The 17,714-nt window shown below is 39.2% G+C and overlaps 2 protein-coding genes across 2 annotated transcripts; one reads left to right on the plus strand and one right to left on the minus strand.

Annotated features, from left to right (window-relative positions):
• Positions 1–229: 229 nt before the first annotated feature.
• Positions 230–9,888, minus strand: eif2ak1 (eukaryotic translation initiation factor 2-alpha kinase 1). Its single transcript, XM_061663973.1, has 15 exons — positions 9,328–9,888; positions 6,049–6,216; positions 5,820–5,956; positions 4,580–4,623; positions 4,295–4,394; positions 4,129–4,209; positions 3,948–4,041; positions 3,811–3,859; positions 3,219–3,612; positions 1,695–1,803; positions 1,489–1,595; positions 1,290–1,404; positions 1,138–1,217; positions 822–1,055; positions 230–592 (listed from the first exon to the last, which is right to left on the minus strand). The coding sequence occupies exons 1-15, from the start codon at positions 9,494–9,496 to the stop codon at positions 464–466; spliced, it is 2,010 nt and encodes a 669-aa protein (XP_061519957.1). The 5' UTR covers positions 9,497–9,888; the 3' UTR covers positions 230–463.
• A 447-nt stretch (positions 9,889–10,335) lies between these two features.
• Positions 10,336–17,652, plus strand: pms2 (PMS1 homolog 2, mismatch repair system component). The gene is given in 17 exon segments (XM_061705797.1): positions 10,336–10,572; positions 10,649–10,791; positions 10,914–11,000; positions 11,076–11,178; positions 11,948–12,131; positions 12,931–13,086; positions 13,088–13,099; positions 13,178–13,275; positions 13,341–13,440; positions 13,528–13,612; positions 14,648–14,751; positions 14,753–14,801; positions 14,875–15,646; positions 16,202–16,369; positions 16,806–16,906; positions 17,012–17,181; positions 17,265–17,652. Coding segments are annotated over 17 exon segments (2,490 nt in total). The 5' UTR covers positions 10,336–10,558; the 3' UTR covers positions 17,409–17,652.
• The last annotated feature ends 62 nt before the right edge of the window (positions 17,653–17,714 follow it).

Consider the following 17,714-nt stretch of genomic DNA (forward strand, 5'->3'; position numbering starts at 1 on the left):
CCAAAGCAGCCTGCTGCCACCACACTTCTTTTAGGTGATCAGCAGTGTTGTGTTTGTGGCAAACATACCTTTTGGAATTACAGTATGGCCAAAATGTTCAACGTTGGTTTCACTGGAGTGTAACGAAATCTCCAACACACATTGCGTTTGTAATAAAGTTGTTAAATTGTTAAGATACTTTATGGGTACCATGTATAAGGAAATAATTTATCCATATGCACAAGAGGAGAACTTCTGCTATACATTTACTTAAAAGTGTTGACAATGGGGCAAAAACAATCTCTGCCCAATACTGTAAAATACATTGTAAATATGTTAATGAACAATTTTTTTTCTAAATGACCTCAGAATGATGAATAATACACCTTTACATACAAGTGTCCAAGACACTTGTGTACACACACACACACACACACACACAGTGAGCCACTAAATTGTAGATACACCGTGAACCTTTAAAGTGTCAGGTGTTTTCCCAGCTCTGACAATTCTGAAATGTACTCTGTGAACTTTGGAGCCGCTGTATTTGTTTTCTCAGATGAAGGATTTCGTCCTCTTGTTCTTCAACCTTTTTCTGCAAACCACAGATCACCTGATTGAAGAAAATTGGAACAGGAATATTTCATTGAAGTCATTCGACGATCTGGTTTGCCAAAAATTTAGGAATTTGTGACCTCTTTTTTAAAATTTTATTTATTTTAAAAATGGTGATACACATGAAAATATTAACAGAATTAGTAACCCATGAATACATTTGATTCCATAAAGTTGCACAGTATGACTTTGATATATTATTAGAACCTGAACTTAAGAGAACATACCACATCTTTATTGCAGAATAGTTGACTCTGTAGCAGCTCGCTGGCTGTGGGCCGTACGCTGGGCTCATGACTCGTCAGCTTCAAGATGTAATTGGCTAGAACAGGCCATCTGCTGCTGAAGGAGTCTGGTATTTTGCCCTCCCTCAAGTCCCCGAATGTCCGGACTCGCTCCATTTCTGTTCCGAAGGGCTGGAAAAGCTCAAGAGCAAGCACCCCAATGCTGTACATGTCTGACTGTGAGAGAAAGGACAACATTTAGCAAAGAAATGTTTTTTAAAATGTATTTAGTCAGCTGTCTTACTCCTACTATAAATACCTTTGAATCATAATGGGAGCTCTTCAGTTGCTCTGGTGAAGCGTAAACAAATGTACCGACACCCATAGTATGTGGGGAATCTGAAAAACATAATATTAAAACAAATAACCGGGTTTTCTGGTGTTAAAATGTTGAAAGCAGTGAAGTATTACCACTTAGGGGAGAAAGGGCGCTTTCATGAGTATCTAGTATTAAATCACTGCAGGCCAAACCGAAGTCGCCAATACGAATGTGACAGTCATGACCGTTCAGGAAAATGTTCCTCGGCTGGGAAGAAATGACAACACGATAATTAGCTTCAAGTGCCACTTTTTTTCCAGTGAATGGTACAAAGGCTCCAAAGCACATTACCTTGAGGTCTCTGTGAATGATTCCCCGTGAGTGAATGTACTCCACCCCTTCGAGTACCTTCCTTAGCAGACTGAACGTGTGCTCAGCGTTCACACATCCATAAGGACCTTTGAAGAGGATTATTGGAACCATGTTAAACCATATTATTTGAATAAATTATATGCATATATTGTATTTTGAGTATGTAACTGATGCCGGGCGAATACATCTTGAGGCTTGCTCCTCTTTGGGCTTGGAATTCCTCTCGGTCATCCAGTCCTTGAGTGAACGTTCACATAGCTGCATCTGGATGTAGAGCATCAGGTGGAGGTGGACCTGCGCACACCATTTTTATAACTTTATTCATAAAGCACTTAAAAAAACAAATACTTCAAACAAAACGCTGTAAATTACAGATGATTAATATAAGCAAATTACTACTAAAATCAGTGATACATTATAAACAATAAACCAAAATCATAGTCTCACACTTGTTGGAAATAAATAAAAGTGTTTTTTTATTTTTTATTTTTATTTTTTTAATATAAAGGGGCCAAGCTAATGTGCAAAGGCAGATTGGGACACAGAGACTGTAAATGTATAATTAGTATTTTTTTTATTTTATTATTATTTTTTAATTTATTTTAATAAAAAAATAACTATAGTGATTTTTTGTATTCCTCTGCAAGTTAGTGTATCTAGCTATAAATCCACCCAACTTCATTTTAAGAGCAGCAACAGAAAATGCTGTCCCTTGTGAGCTTCTGTTTAAATCCAGCAGCAGCTGGCAGGAGTGTACAGGTAAATCAGCTCAGCGAGGTAAGGCGAAGAAAGACCATTTAAAGATTTAACAAATAAAATCCTTTTAAAATGGACTCTCAAACGCACAGGCGGCCAACAGAGCTGTGTGCAGCTGCACTTTGCACAAGCTGGGGATGTGAGCGTGAAGACTGGTTGACTACATTTGGTTTTCAAGTGTCGATCGTACGACTACAGTAAACCTAAACTAGGGTGACAGGGACTGAGCCCTGCCGCAAATAGCGAATAACCATGAGAAATTGAGGCCCCCCACAAAAAACTTTTGATTTGCCTATATTAATAGTTTAAACCCACAATATACCACAAACTATGATCCCAAAACACTTTAATATCATTTCAAATTCATCTTGCAACATTACCCTTAAAAATAAACTTGATTTTAGAATAAAATGCACCCGGATGTGCGCATGTAAATGCACATGTAGTCAAGACGCGCCGTAACTTTCAGTAACCCAGGCTACACTTAGCTCTTCTATAACATTCTCAGCTTGTCTCAGTCGAGATGCATCACTCAAACATACTGGTGCCTTGAGATACGAGTTTAATTTATTCCGTGACCACTGTTGTACCTCCAAACTCTCAAATCTCAAATCCTTTTTCCATTGAAATGAACGGAGATGCTATTAACCTGTTCAAGCCTCCCCCCCACCCCCAACAAAAAAAAATTATTTTTGTAATGTGTTTTTAGTCAGGAAAATAGCACTCAATAACATTGTACTTTATAAAAACATCCAAAGATTAAAGTGTTTGTGGATCATGATTAATTCACTGCTGCTTCTCCTGGTGTGCGTGACATGGCCACTGGGGGCAGTATAATGGTCATGCAGACACAAACAAAGAAGAAGAACTGTTTCACTACGACGACTACTACTGGAAGTTATTCAGTAAACTGACAAGAGGGAGAATAAGGGAATGTATCTTACTGCACCTACCTCTTTTGAGGGTCTTGCTATGTGTTTATTGTTATTGTAGTGCTCACACTTCTTTTCAGCACAGGAGGTGTTGTTGTTGTTGAGCTTAATGCTGCTCCTGCTGGACTCCTCCTCCAACAGTCCCGACGTGTCCCAACCAACGGCGGGACATTTGGAATTGTTAATGGGCCCTCTCTGTCCCAGGAACACGCAGGGTACGTAGTTCTCTGGGATGCGTCGCATCATGTTCGGGCACACCCCCTGACCCTTCTCTTGCGTCAGCGCCAGGGGTTTAGCAGGTGGGCCATTACTCGGAGACACCGCGGCATTTGAACAACCATCCGCCTGTGGCTGGCTAGCGCTTTGGAAAACTACAGAGAAACTTGAGCTACTGCTGTCAGGGTCCTCATCCGAACTGCAAAAAAGAATAACAGACAATTTATGTTAAAGCTAGACTCATTATTTGCTCGCTAATAGAAATTATTACATACAGCAAACAAGTCATACAATGGTAAGTTCCACGTGGATTCTTTGAGTGATTACTTTGATTGGTATAAATACTTTTGGCATAAAAGGTTACTATTGTTAATTGTAAATGTTTTAGTTATTTTACGTGTCTTCTTGTGCAGGTGAAGCCAGTTCAGGTAGGAGAGTCTCTGCATCTACATTGGGAGACATTTTGCCATTACAGCTTTGTCCTGCGTTTACAACAGACTTGCCATAAACAAAGATTTACAGGCGTGTACTCACATGTCGTTGGCTGCACGTGCTCCATCCACGCTGTGTGATAGCCGACGACATTAACATGCTGCAAGCTGGACAGCACTTTCACTTCCCTGAGGACCTATTTCGTAAGCATAAACAGGAACATCGCAGTTAGGAGCTGATATCTGGATGTGAAGCCGAATTTAAAGTTACACTGACCGCTCACCTTCATGCAATCATCCTTGGAGACTTTTTTAATGAGAATCTTTTTCACAGCGTAGTACTGCCCATCCAGTTTGTTCACCACCTTTATGTCACAGGTAATATAAATGTGGCGACCGATCCCATTCCTGTGTTTCTTCAATAATCCAAATAAACAATGCAGCAGGTACCTTATAAACGTTTCCATAAGATCCCTTTCCAATTCTCCCGATTTCTTCAAACTCGCTCAGATAACGTGACGTCTGTGCTTGAAACAGTCCTTCTTTCAGGCTGCAGGAGAACAAACAGCAACTTAAAACGCATTTCCCTTACTTGCCATATCCATATACTATGGAATGTCATAAAGCTAACAGGTCAGGTGATCATTCGTAATGATAATGCATTTTATTTGTATCATGATTTTCAAAGCACTTTGAGATGCTTCAAGGATTTCACCAACTACAAGTAAACCTTACCTTACGGCAGGATTGTGTGCATTTATGTTAAGCGGTTGCTGTTCCTATCAAATGAGAAGAGAACATAAACAATAATCAAGCCATAAACAATGGCGGCAACAAACTAAACTAGAAATGCGTGAATTTAAATGACCACAATGCATCTCAATTATAATTGTTTATCATACTGTGTATGTATTTGTACCAAAAGATGTTCAACAAATCATTTAGATTCCAAAAATAAGGTAAACTCAAATGCTAACTATCTTTGTATGACATTACAGTCATGGAAAAGATTATTAGACCACCCTTTTTTCTTCAGTATTTTGTTCATTTTTAATGCCTGATACAACTAAAGGTACATTTGTTTGAACAATTCGAATGATGACATCAAAAATAGCTCATGATGGTTGAATTTAAGAGCTGATATCTAATCATTTTTCTATGCCTTTCTTGACAGGAACCAAAATCATTGGAATTACAATTGAGCTTCAGCATGTCAACCAGGATAAAGTATCATAGAATCAGCAGTATTTTTGTCACGTTCATTGTATTCTTCGGGTAATATACCTTTAGTGGTACCACACATTAAAATTAACAAGAAATTGAAGAAACACAGCGGTCTAATATTTTTTTCTATGACTGTAGATGACAATAACATCTATGACATCAATGAGGAAAGATGTCATCATTGTCAAAATTGAAGCGATACCATTTTTTGCCCATATGAAAAAAATCTCAAATAGTAATTTGCAAGTTATATAAATGAAACTATGGCCTGTCCCTCTGTTGGGATACAATTAAATAAGATATTAGAATGTGCATATTCAGATACTGTGCAACATGTAAACACGCGCACATTTTTATAAATACATACAAAAATATCAACTTGGAGGCTACCCTTGAAATAAAAACTAAATTATAACAGAAGGGTGATATAATATACAGGCAATTCTGGAATTATATCAAGATTTCTTGTTCGTGTTTAATAAAAAAAAGCTCGAGTATTAAGTATTGGGGCCACACGTGAGGGGGAGTAAAATCACAAGAACAAAAATCTTTTTTCATGGGGGAAACGGAACACCTAACATTATCAGAAGTCAATTTGAATGAATGCATGTCAAAATTATCACGTAAACGCAACAGTCTGAGACCCTCCGCCACTGTCTCAAGACTATATAGTGGGGTCATACCATTAATATTTCCTCATAATATGATATCCTTAGTCTCATAAACTATTACACTTTTTGGTGAATATTACCTGTGGGTACAGTGAGGAGCTGGCAGCATGTATCAGCTCGGTGAAGGCCCGGTTGTGTTGGAGTCTGACCGTGCTGAACTCGTCGCTTATGGCCAAAGGTGAGAGAAGATTCATAGAAGCTAAGCGCTGGCCAATAACTTCAAAGAAAAATGAAAACAAAAAATAAATGAAATGGAAAAAGTTCAGGCAGAAGCAGGATTTAACATCAATGTAACATTGTAGTCCGTACCTTTAAATAGCATTCGAGAGCGTGCTGGATTACTCTCATAAACAAAGCACAGGTGCTCCAGCAGAGAGCCCAGGAGGAGGTGGTTGGGGATAGCTGAGGCAAACTCTTGGACGGACGGGTAGCGTCTACCTGCCATGAGCACTTCATGGTTACTGTCGGCGTCGGAAGCTGGACATACAGGGAAAATTCATTAATCATACACCAATAACAACTAAGAATTATGATTCCTTTGTCATACAATGTTGTTGTTTACAATAACTATCGGTGTTGATAACTTATTTCTATACTCAAACTGAACTCTGACGAAAAAAAAAAAAAAATAACTCCAATACTACACACCGATACAGCCGACCTCAAATTTTGCTTTGCAAAATTTATGAACTCCGCTACACGAGTTGCAGCAGCAGGCTGTCCAGCAAGCAGCAATTTTCCCGAGCCCAGTCGCCGGTTCAGCTCTGCACTGCTCAGTTTCGGGCTCCCATCACGAACGAGTAAAGAGAAGTGATGGTGTAATAAAGTATTCCTTCAGTTTTCCAGTCAGTTTGATATTATAATAACTTGTGGTATTCTCAAAAGCATTCGTGCATTTCTCTCTATCTACTGAATGAACAGTGGAACCCCGCTATTTGCAGGGGATAGTGATCGAGCCTGACTGTAAAAATAAAAAAAATCCAGGAATAATTGACACTGTCTTATGATTGCCATGGGGTGGAGAAAAATAAATTTAGAGAGGGGTTGGGTTTAAAAAAATAAAAATAAATAAATAAATAAATAACTTACAAGCAGGGGATACCCTAACCCACCCCCAAAGAAATTTCAATAATAATAATAAAAATAAAAAACAGGGATAAGTCAGCAAAAAAAAAAAATCCAACAATGGGTGAATTCACAAATGTCAAAACACAAATATGCAGGGGTCAACTGTACTTCTTTGACATATTGCCCCCTAGTGTTCAGACTGAGACAGCACACTAAGACACCTTTTTTTTACCACAGGCTCCATTCAAGTGAAATGTAAGACTGTTAGAAAAACATGCAGTTGGAAGGTAATGACAAATTGTTAGAATAAAAAGTGTTAAACATGTTCAAGAAAGGTGAGTGTTTTGTGTTTTTGAGCAACATTTTATTAAAATAAAACATTTTGATCTAAACTGCAAGACGTAATGGCCTACTCAAGTAACGGCGAGTATCCTAATATAAGTACTTGTTATATTATTTATATTTATATAAAAAAAAAAAAAAAAAAAAAAAAAAGTTCTTTTTAAAAAGTGTTACACTCCAGATATATTTGGCGCTCATGATTTGACAATCAACCTATTTTGGAAATAAAGACACACTGAACACAAACTGTTCTATCAAAGTTATAATTCTCTTACCTTCTTCGATTACTTTAGCTATAATTTCAACAATATTTTTTTCTTCTCGGTCCATGCTTCCATAACACCACCCAGAGCAGCACTAATGAGAATCCTGTTCAATTTTAAGGCAAATATGCTCATCTAGTTAATATAGAAGGAGGCGTGTACAGCAGTCATGCTTATCTTGAGGGGCCAGTGGCCACCAGACCTCCACCTCCCTAAACACTACAAACAGAGAGGCAGCATGATGAGATAATATAATAACAGCACGATCTTGAAGCGCTGTCTCTTCAAAGAATATTCTAACATCCTTCATCATGTAGCAGAATGTATAGATCTGTAATGATATCTGGAAACGACATCATTTATTGCAAATTATTTTGTGGCTCCCCAAGTTCGGTCTCAGACACCCGAGTGTGAGAACATCTGTATTAAAGTCTTGTAGAAAAGTTTGTTGCTCCGCTTAAATGACTTTGTAAAGTCCATAGATAATAAATAATACAACTAAACACAGTACTGACATGGATTAAAGGAAATGGTAAACCGATATAGAACTAAGAATTATTTACATTTTTGTGTTTTGTAGACTCTTTCAAAGCATTTGGTTTTGAGGTTCAGGAGCTTAGGTTTTGTGTGTCTGACTGCGAGCAGTGACTGAATGAGTCGGGGGCCGGCGCCCCGTGTGTCTATGGGATGGTTTGACGGAAATACGAGTTGTTGACATTAACCATTCAGTTTCACAATGAAGAGGTTATTGATCGATCACCGCTTGAACTCGTGTCGTCCAAGCGGACGCTACAGTATGTTGTCTGTCTTTTCACTGTTACAAGAAACTGTCTGGTGAATTCGCTGACAGCTGACGTGAGGATTTTGGCTGTTCGGGGGCTGACACCTTCTCAGATGGCGTTCTCAGCACTTTTCCTTTTGTTATATTCGAAAACAAACTTACATATTTTGCAAGGGACGGCTACCAGTCTCATTTTTAGTAAAATATTTCCACACGGCTGAGGCACCACTGCTAGTCTGATGCGCCGACCGACTACCTGTCCTCATATCCCATTTAAGTAAAAGTACAGATAACTGGACTTGTGTAAATTAAGAAAGAAGTAATGAATGAACTCTTTAAAGAAAAAAGAAAGCACAGCCTCTGAAACATAATTAAGTACAAAAGTAAATATGAATGTTTACTGTAAATATCTTTTTATAACATTTTGATAACTTGGCAGAGCAAAAAAAAAAAAAAAAAAAAAAAAGGTAAACAAGACTCTTAAATAAGGCTGCGGATGGAGAATATATTTCTGAATATGTTGCGTATTCGTTAATGCTTCCTGGTTTGCGTTGTCTAAGTGCCCAAGATCTCAAACGATCAGTAAATCAAAATGTATACCTCTCTCTAGTTACAACATTTTTACATTGTGTCGCCATCTGCAGAGTTATATATTTAAAAAAATAATAACGAGCCAAATTTGACAAAGGGTTGAAAGTACTGTACAGATCTGTTTTCAAATCAAGGGAGTAAAATTAAAGTCACCTGAAAAATAAATATATATATATAATAAGTATTTATTATAATAAATACTCAAGTATTTATATTTATAGAAGTATAGTATAGATACCTGAAAACTAAGAGTAACAAAGTACTTCCCACCACTGACGTATGCACTATTTAGTATGTTCATGATGATTACAGTTTTAGATTAGATTACATAGATAGATAGATTGATAGTTTTTTTTATTCATCCCAATCTGTAGACTTTAACAAGGTATTTTAACTCGAGCAACAAAATGTTCTAACGTATTTGCAAGCAATGAGCACGTTTTAGCATTTCAAACCAAGAAGGCGACTACTGGCTAACACGAAGCTAACTTTACGTGTGGAAACGTTACATAAGACAAACTATTAAGAAGAAAAGCTGCTTACTGTCAAAGTGTACTTCATCGTCGTCTTGGGTGGCAAGACTTGGCAGGCTAGTGCAGTCATGATTACCAACGGCTTTCAGCAGACGGCTTCGGGGAACTAGAAGCTTATTACTGCTACTAGAACATTCATCTGATCGCACGAGCCTGTTGGTGGACGTTAAACTGTACATGTTAATTAGCCAAATTAAATCACGTCGAACCGGAATTAACGTGAGCGAAACCTACCTACAATTGTTAAAATAATAATAATAATAATAATAATAACAGTAAAACTTGGCTAGCTACATTTTTTTAATCAATATCAACTTGGTTACAAGTTTCGGACAGAAACTCTCACGAGTTGCACTCCGAGCCAAGGTGGCGGCCATTTTTTCCTCAGATTTATAAGGAGGGACCGTCTGGCAATACCATTTATTATCAAACAATTATTTACTGTCATTAAAAACATGAGAAGTGAAACAAGAACAGATAATTTTAAATTCTATAAGGGGATAGTTTACATATATTTTAAGAAAAATCAATAGGTTCCCTTGCCTTCCCATGACAAAGCTTTATTTGTACGTTCAACACAATGACGCACTTGTGTGTGCGCCCTAAAACCGTATTCGGCCAAAGTTAAAAGTGCATACGGTGATGAAACATTACATTGAGGGGTAACATTTAGATATAGTTTATTCCTTTAGTATCCTCCTATTTGTTTTCTTTTATTTAAATTTTTTTAATCGGTAAAGAAAACTGATGGATAGTTTTGTAATTTTCTCTTCTATCACGGTCCTTGTTCTTGTCAATATGCGAAATTAATACGCAGTAGTGACTCTTTAAAATAGTCCCTCGTTGATTAAACGTTGCATTGAGAGGTTACATGTCGATATTATTCGTTTATATGATATTATTTCTTTATGTGTATTTTGATTTTGAGTTTGTCTATCGCGGTCCCTGAGGTTTATTATTCCTCAGTCAATATGTGCAGTTTTTACGCAGCAGTGACTCTTTCAAACAATCAGTCCCCACTGCGCGGTTCGGTTTGAGAGCTCATTTTTGTTTGTTTACAACTTCATGGCTAACTTTAGTTCAGCTATTTTATGAATGAATATTGAGTAAATTATGAAAAGTTAACAATGGGAACATCATTTCGTCTCCTATTATCTACGTTTTACAATTAAGCACGTTTATATTTAGCAGTAAAACCTCCGGACGTTCTATTCGCTAATTCATGTAGCATTTCCTGCAAGATGACTGACATTTGGTATGTTGATTTTTGATTTTGACTAGAAAGAAGCAAAACCGTGCATGGGCATTGTAATCTCCTTTTGTGTGTCTAGCAGCTCGGAACCTGCTGGAGCCATCAAGGCCATTGATAAGCACTCGGTGCATCAAATCTGCTCAGGGCAGGTGGTGCTGACCTTGGCCACTGCTGTGAAAGAACTGGTGGAGAACAGCATTGATGCTGGGGCCACCAACATTGGTAAGAAAGAATCAGAGGCAGCAAAAGTACTCACACTATACTTCAGTAGAAGTACAGATACTTCAAGTTGTATGGATCTTAGCGCCTTCAAGGATGCAGTAGAACTTTATTAAATGTTCCAGATGTCAAGCTGAAAGAGCACGGAATAGAACTAGTGGAGGTATCGGATAATGGAAAAGGCGTCGAGGAGGCCAACTTTGAAGGGTTGAGTACGTATCTGCGAGTTTATCCGTCCATTCTAATCGTTAAGATATTTGAATGGTGAAATCTCATCTGTCCCACAGCGTTAAAACATCATACTTCAAAGTTGAGGGATTTCTCCGATCTCATCCACGTGGAGACGTTTGGCTTCAGAGGCGAAGCCCTCAGCTCTTTGTGTGCTCTGAGGTATCACTACAGCCTTTCTTAATGCCACAGCCGCCATATGTTCAGGGTCCCAGTCTACAAATGATGACCCAGATTGAGAAACCTTGGGGTGATATTGGATCTGGCCATGCTTTTTGTTTGTAAACAGTGACCAGTTCTTCCTTTTTCCGCCTTAAAAAATATTCCAAAGCTTAGGTCCGTGTTATCTCATTCTGAATCGTCCATGTTTTTATCTCCTCACGTCCTGGCTATAGCAATTCTCTCCTCACCTTTCTGAACAAAAGCTCATTAGACTATCTCCAAGCAGTCCAGAATACATGAATGGAAGTTACTTAAAGAGACCCCAATGTTCAGATTCCTCCAGACTTAGTGCATCTGGTGTCAACAACCAAAAGTCATCGAGCAAGGGAGGGCAATATTATGGCCTGGGCGCCACTTTTTAAATGTCACTTTATTATTATTTTAACATCATCTACATATGACTTGTCACACCTTTCCGTTAAAAAAAAAAAAAATCAAATGTAGCCTTTGAGAGCAATGCTATGCCCACCGCTGTGATGGAGCCTTGCAGTCCGTTGCTCTCAAATTGTATAATGCGCTTCCATTTGAGCCGACAACTGCCTCCTCTGTGTAAATTTAAAAAAAACAAAACAGTAAAAACATTTTTGTATTAACTGTATGATGTTTGCGATTTTCTATTTTAACCATCAGAATCAAGTTGTGAGCCCTCTCAGTGATATATATACTATCGAAATCAAATGTCGATGTCCATCTGTCATTCTCCCACCAGTGACCTAAGTGTGGTGACATGCCATGAGTCCAGCCCTGTGGGGACCAAGCTGCTCTTTGACCACAAAGGTCACTTGGCTCAGCGGGTACCTCATCCGCGGCAGCAAGGCACCACGGTCAGCCTGCAGCAGCTCTTCCTCACCCTGCCGGTCAGACACAAGGAGTTCCAGCGCAATATTAAGAAGGCCAGTCGAATATTTGTTTGATATAACTCTCAATATGATGCAGTCATTTATCATGTCATTGACTGATTAGACTGTGAGAGTGCACAGTAGCTAATGTCGTGTAATGTGGTTTTATTGACTAATTTGAGTTTATTGCTCAGAACATGTTTTTAATAGATTTTTGGGGCCATCGTCTGTTGTTTAACACGCCCTTGCTGATGTCCACTGCTTGCATTAACAACATATAATGCAGTGAATATTAAGTCTACTCACCCCAGTTCAAATGTCAGGTTTGTGCGATATAAAATAAATGAGACATCATTTAAAATAAAAACAAAAATCCAACATTAATCTGGCCTATAACCTGTACAACTCAAAGACGTTTCTTTTCCAATCTTTTTGAGAGGGGAAGTAAAAATAAACAATTGAAAAAATTTGATTTTATACGTTTGCACACCCTGTTATAAGTGTGTTGTGGCTATGTTCATAATTATTAACCTGATTCAAACTCATGTTAAATAGGATTCAGCACATATCTGTCACCTTTTAAATATGAGAATATGCAAACTTGTGAAACCACATTATTTCATTTCATTATTTTTACTTCCCCTGTTGGGGGGAAGAAAAAAAAGAGTTGGTCAGGTTATAGGTCACATTAATGGTGGAAAGGTTTTGAAATGATTTATCTTGGTCACATCTTTTTACATCACAAGAACCGGGCATTTGAAGAGGGGAGTGTAGACTTTTTATAACACCTTTTAGCGTCCATCATCATTGGGGTTTTTTAAATGTTCGGATTGATTTGCCATTTGTCTTTCAGGAGTTTACCAAAATGGTGCATGTTTTGCAGTCTTACTGCATCATCGCCTCAGGAGTGCGCATTACATGCTCCAACCAAAGTGGGCAAGGGAAGCGCAACACAGTTGTCAGCACGAGTGGTAGCCGGAATATGAGAGACAACATAGGAGCTGTATTTGGGACCCAAACAGGTTGGAAAATAGATTTCGCAAAACGCTCATTTCTCTGAGATGTCGGACTTGTTGAACATTCTTTCTTTGTTTCTGCAGCTCCAGAACCTTCTACCCTTTAAGCAAGTACCCCCTAACGAAAAGGTCTTGGAAGAATATGGACTCGAGAACGCAGAACTCCCCGAAAAGCTCTTTAGGTGAGTTCCGCTGTTGCATTGTGGTGTCCTGTGTATTTTATAGTTGATAAGCACAATTTTGGCAGCATCACAGGGTTTGTGTCGCAAGCAGACCATGGTGTGGGAAGAAGTGCCACGGACAGACAGTTCTTTTTTATAAACAAGCGACCATGTGATCCCCAAAAGGTGTGTACTGGAATCGTTAGTGGGGATAAGAGGTTGCAACAGGGGCTTTTACTTTCACCTTCAATGTTGGTTCTTCTCATCTCGCAGGTGACCAAACTCGTGAATGAAATCTATCATATGTACAACAGACATCAGTATCCTTTTGTTGCCCTGAACATAGAAGTTGCCTCAGGTAAGAAAACAGACTTTTAGCCATGTTACATTGTTCCATCAGTATATCGTGGTTCGTCATTCACAGCCCCGCTACTTCGCTGATTTCTTGGCGGACTGTATCGATCGGTCTGTCATGAAAATGACTGCTATATCGCGGAAATCTGCGCTTTATAGCAATCGATTTTGATGGGTTTTTACAGTACAGTGAACCCCCTCGTATTTGCGGTTCGGTTTTCGCCAAGTCACATATTCAGCAATAAAAGTATTGCTTTGCCGCCATATTATGGCATCTTGGTGCCAAAGAGCTCTGTTTGAGTAAGTTGAAGAGCTTCATTTAGACAAAAGTAGTTTGGCACGATTGTGTGGCATCTTGGTTTCAAAAAAATGTGTTGAAGTACAGTAAGTTGATGATCTTCATTTAAAAAACTAGTACTTTGCCACCATCTTGTGGCATGGCGGGGTTAAGGAACTATGTTGAAGTGAGTTGAGGAACTTCATTTCGGCAAAAGTAGTGCTTTTCTGCCATCTTGTGGCATCTATCGGCAGTTGGGGCGGGTCAATTACTTGTGGTGCACTATAATATTACTTACTGTAATGCTGTTTATTGAAGGTTGGGAGAACAGCAAAACACAATAAGCACACTCACACAGGAGCTGCTTTTGGCCACAGCTCACGCCCAGACACTCACATGGAGACTCGCTGACATTGCATGCTACCCCGCCAGGGCCCGCCTCTTAAAGGCACATGCATCAAACACACGGACACTACAGTATGTAGAGTATTTTCTCTACATTTTGTGCTTGCTTTTATGTGTTCAAATATGTTTAGATCGTGTTTAAAAAGTGTGTATTAAGAAGCTTAAATGTGTTTGAAAGTTTTGAGAGCGGTAAAACCATGTAGATAATGAATATGGTCTCTCTATATCATGGATTATCACTTATTAGAGCGAGTGTGTCTGGAATTTATTCCCTGAAATGAAAGGGGGTTCGCTGTAATTTCTGATATCAGAAGCACCAATTTGAACTGTAGATTTTTTATTGTTTTCCCCCCCCAGAGTGTGTGGATGTAAACGTTACCCCAGACAAGCGGCAGATTTTCCTTCAGGAGGAGAAGCTCTTGTTGGCTATTCTCAAGTCTTGTCTCATCAACATGTTTGAAGGCTGGTGTCAATAAAATCAGTCTCAACGATAGTCTCATCCCCGGCAACAGTAAGATGACATTGTTTTATTCACGAACTTAGAAAAACTTGTTTGTAAAACTATCTGCGAATTTATTTTGCAGCGACTACATCTCAACAATCTGAAGAGAACATGCTAGAATCTGAAGACACCGGAGCAGTGACGCAGAGCCCCAAGTCACCACTGAACCTGGCTGGTTTAAAAGCTGCTTTTTCAAGTCACCACGGCGTCATTGGTGGTTTCAAATCCAACGCTTCAAAAGCTGCAAATAACGGCCCAGCACAGAAAACCCTTAAGTCTTTCTTTAAGGACGCTGGGAAAACTGCTGCCCATCATCCAAGTGTAAAATCTCCCGTAAAACTCACACGCAGTTTAAATACAGGCTCCTCAGTAGGGAGGTCAGTGCTTGATGGGTTCAGGTATGGCAAGGGGACATCTTGCAGCGATATTGACTCCAAAGGCATTGTTCTGTCCAGTTGTGACATAAGTCCTTCACCAGGTAGTCAGAATTTTGCCCCACACTCGCCTGCTTTTGATGCGGAAGAACCCGACATAAAAACGGAAGCGGTGACAGAGCCAGAAAGCCACAAAGTTGTCCAGGAGATGCATGACAGCGAGTGCAGCGCTATGAGTCCAGATCCGAAAAGAGCCAAGAAAGAGAATCCGTGCTGCGCGGTGGATGCGCCGGTCACTTTACAAAAGAGGGCGGTGCCGCTCCACTTCTCATTGCAAGAAGTGACCGGGAAGATGACGAGTTTACAGGCCCAAAAGCAGAAGCAAAAAGCCCGTGAGGAGCTTCAGTACCGACGCTTCAGAGCCAAAATCAACCCGGGTGAAAGCCAACATGCAGAGGAGGAGCTGAAGAAGGAAATCAGGTAGAATCACATAAATCTGAACGCAACACTTTTACGTTTGCTCCCATTGTTCATGAGCTGAACTCAAATTTCGAAGACTTTTTCAATGTACAGTGGTGGCTTGAGATACGAGTGACCCATCTTAGTCTTTTGAGTTACGAAGTGTTGTTTGGCCGATTGTTTTTTTTTTTTTTTCTAAGACTTGTGAGCAAAAATTCAAGATACGAACGCTGTATGGTGGCAGTGAATGCAACACAACTCACTTCACAACAAGCAGCAGTTTGGCAGAATATGTAGACAGATAGATAATATGACAATACGCAAGTATGTGTTCTTGTTCCTCTGCAAAGAACGACTAAATATCACTGCAGCTTACGGAGCAATTGTGACCGCCTCCTTCATGTGTATCCGTATGTCTGTATTGTACTGCCTCCAGGTGGCCAAGGCGCGCACATAAGAAGGAGTAGCACAATGTCGACTGAAGAAAAATTGAAGCAAAAAATGTGGGGGGGAAAGCTGTTTGTTTACATTCTATTTATATTTAAATTGGTTTGTTTTGAATTTGTGTTTGAACAGCAAAGACATGTTCAAAGAGATGGAGATCGTGGGCCAGTTTAATCTGGGCTTTATCATCACCAAACTCAACTCGGACATCTTCATGATTGACCAGCACGCCACTGATGAGAAATACAACTTTGAGATGCTGCAGAAACACACCGTGCTCCAAGGACAAAAACTCATTGTGTAAGTATCCGAACATACGTATACTTGTGTACTATACACTTTTACTTTCATCATTATTGTAATTGTCAGTATTGCACTTGTCTTTCTTCTGCTAAAACATTTTCTCAGTTTATTTTTACGTCCCATCTCAAAAAGATTTAATTTTTTTAAAAATTGAGTTGTACAGGTGAAACGTTACATGTATGGTGGATAATGTTTATCGTGGTCTGATTTTTGTATAATGTACCTGTAGAAAAATCAGACTAAGATAACCAAGATCACAAAACTTGTAGATTTTTATTATAGCTACTGCACTTTTGGTCCGGCCACACTGTATTATATTATATTTGTATTCGTCTATTGTATTGGATCGTAATAGATTGTGAGGGTGTAGCGTCATGAAGTATTCCAGATGTGACCATTACCATTTTAGTCATATTTGTTCTTTAATTTTCAGCCCTCAAAAACTTGACCTCACTGCAGTTAATGAGAACGTACTTATGGAAAACATCGACATTTTCCGAAAGAATGGCTTTGAATTTCAGGTCGACGAGGAAGGTACGAGCACGATGACATTTAGCGTGATCAAGTTCAAAACCCGATTTCTCTTTTAGATGAGTACACCTATTCAGCATTTTTTTTCCCCACCCGCTTTCAATGTAGCTCAGGTGATGGAGAGGGTCAAGCTGGTTTCTCTGCCCACAAGTAAGAACTGGACATTTGGTCCAGCAGACATTGAGGAGCTGATCTTCATGCTGAGCGACAGCCCGGGCGTCATGTGTCGGCCGTCACGCGTCAGGCAGATGTTCGCCTCCAGAGCTTGTCGGAAATCCGTGAGTTTATAATTTCCCGCCATTTATCGGAATACTAGTTGGACACGTTTGCCTATGTCGTCGGCGCTCGTGTTCTTTCCCAGGTGATGATTGGCACCGCACTGAGTACAAGCGAGATGAAGAAGCTGGTGCTACACATGGGTGAGATTGAGCAGCCGTGGAACTGTCCTCACGGGAGGCCCACGATGAGACACCTGGTCAACCTGGATATCATCTCACAAGATTGAGAAAGAACGCTCGAAGACTCACTGGCTCAAGTTGCCTTAAACCCACTGATTCACTCGATGAATCAAAACCTGACTCCAATCTATGAATACTGTTTATATCTGGTGTAAATTCTGTATGTGACTGTTTTGAATATTTTTTTACTCTTAAATTCTTTCAAGATGTTATAATTTTAAGTTTTACAGCAACACACAGTATAGGTTTATACGTGAACAAACGTTATTACATATGTCAAATAAAAAATGTTTCAGAGATACATGTTTATTTATTTTTCTGTATTTTTTTTAATCGGGATTCTCCAACAAGGG

Source organism: Phycodurus eques, chromosome 19 (assembly GCF_024500275.1).
Source record: "Phycodurus eques isolate BA_2022a chromosome 19, UOR_Pequ_1.1, whole genome shotgun sequence".
Taxonomy (NCBI): domain Eukaryota; kingdom Metazoa; phylum Chordata; class Actinopteri; order Syngnathiformes; family Syngnathidae; genus Phycodurus; species Phycodurus eques.

What these genes read in the sequence shown, in the direction of transcription:
- eif2ak1 (XM_061663973.1), bottom strand. Translation starts at nt 9,496, where the DNA reads ATGTACAGTTTAACGTCCACCAACAGGCTCGTGCGATCAGATGAATGT. An exon ending in GCACGTGCAGCCAACGACAT is followed by an intron (nt 3,860 to 3,947) that starts GTGAGTACACGC and finishes CTCCCAATGTAG; the next exon opens with ATGCAGAGACTCTCCTACCT. An exon ending in TCACCTGCACAAGAAGACAC is followed by an intron (nt 3,613 to 3,810) that starts GTAAAATAACTA and finishes TCTTTTTTGCAG; the next exon opens with TTCGGATGAGGACCCTGACA.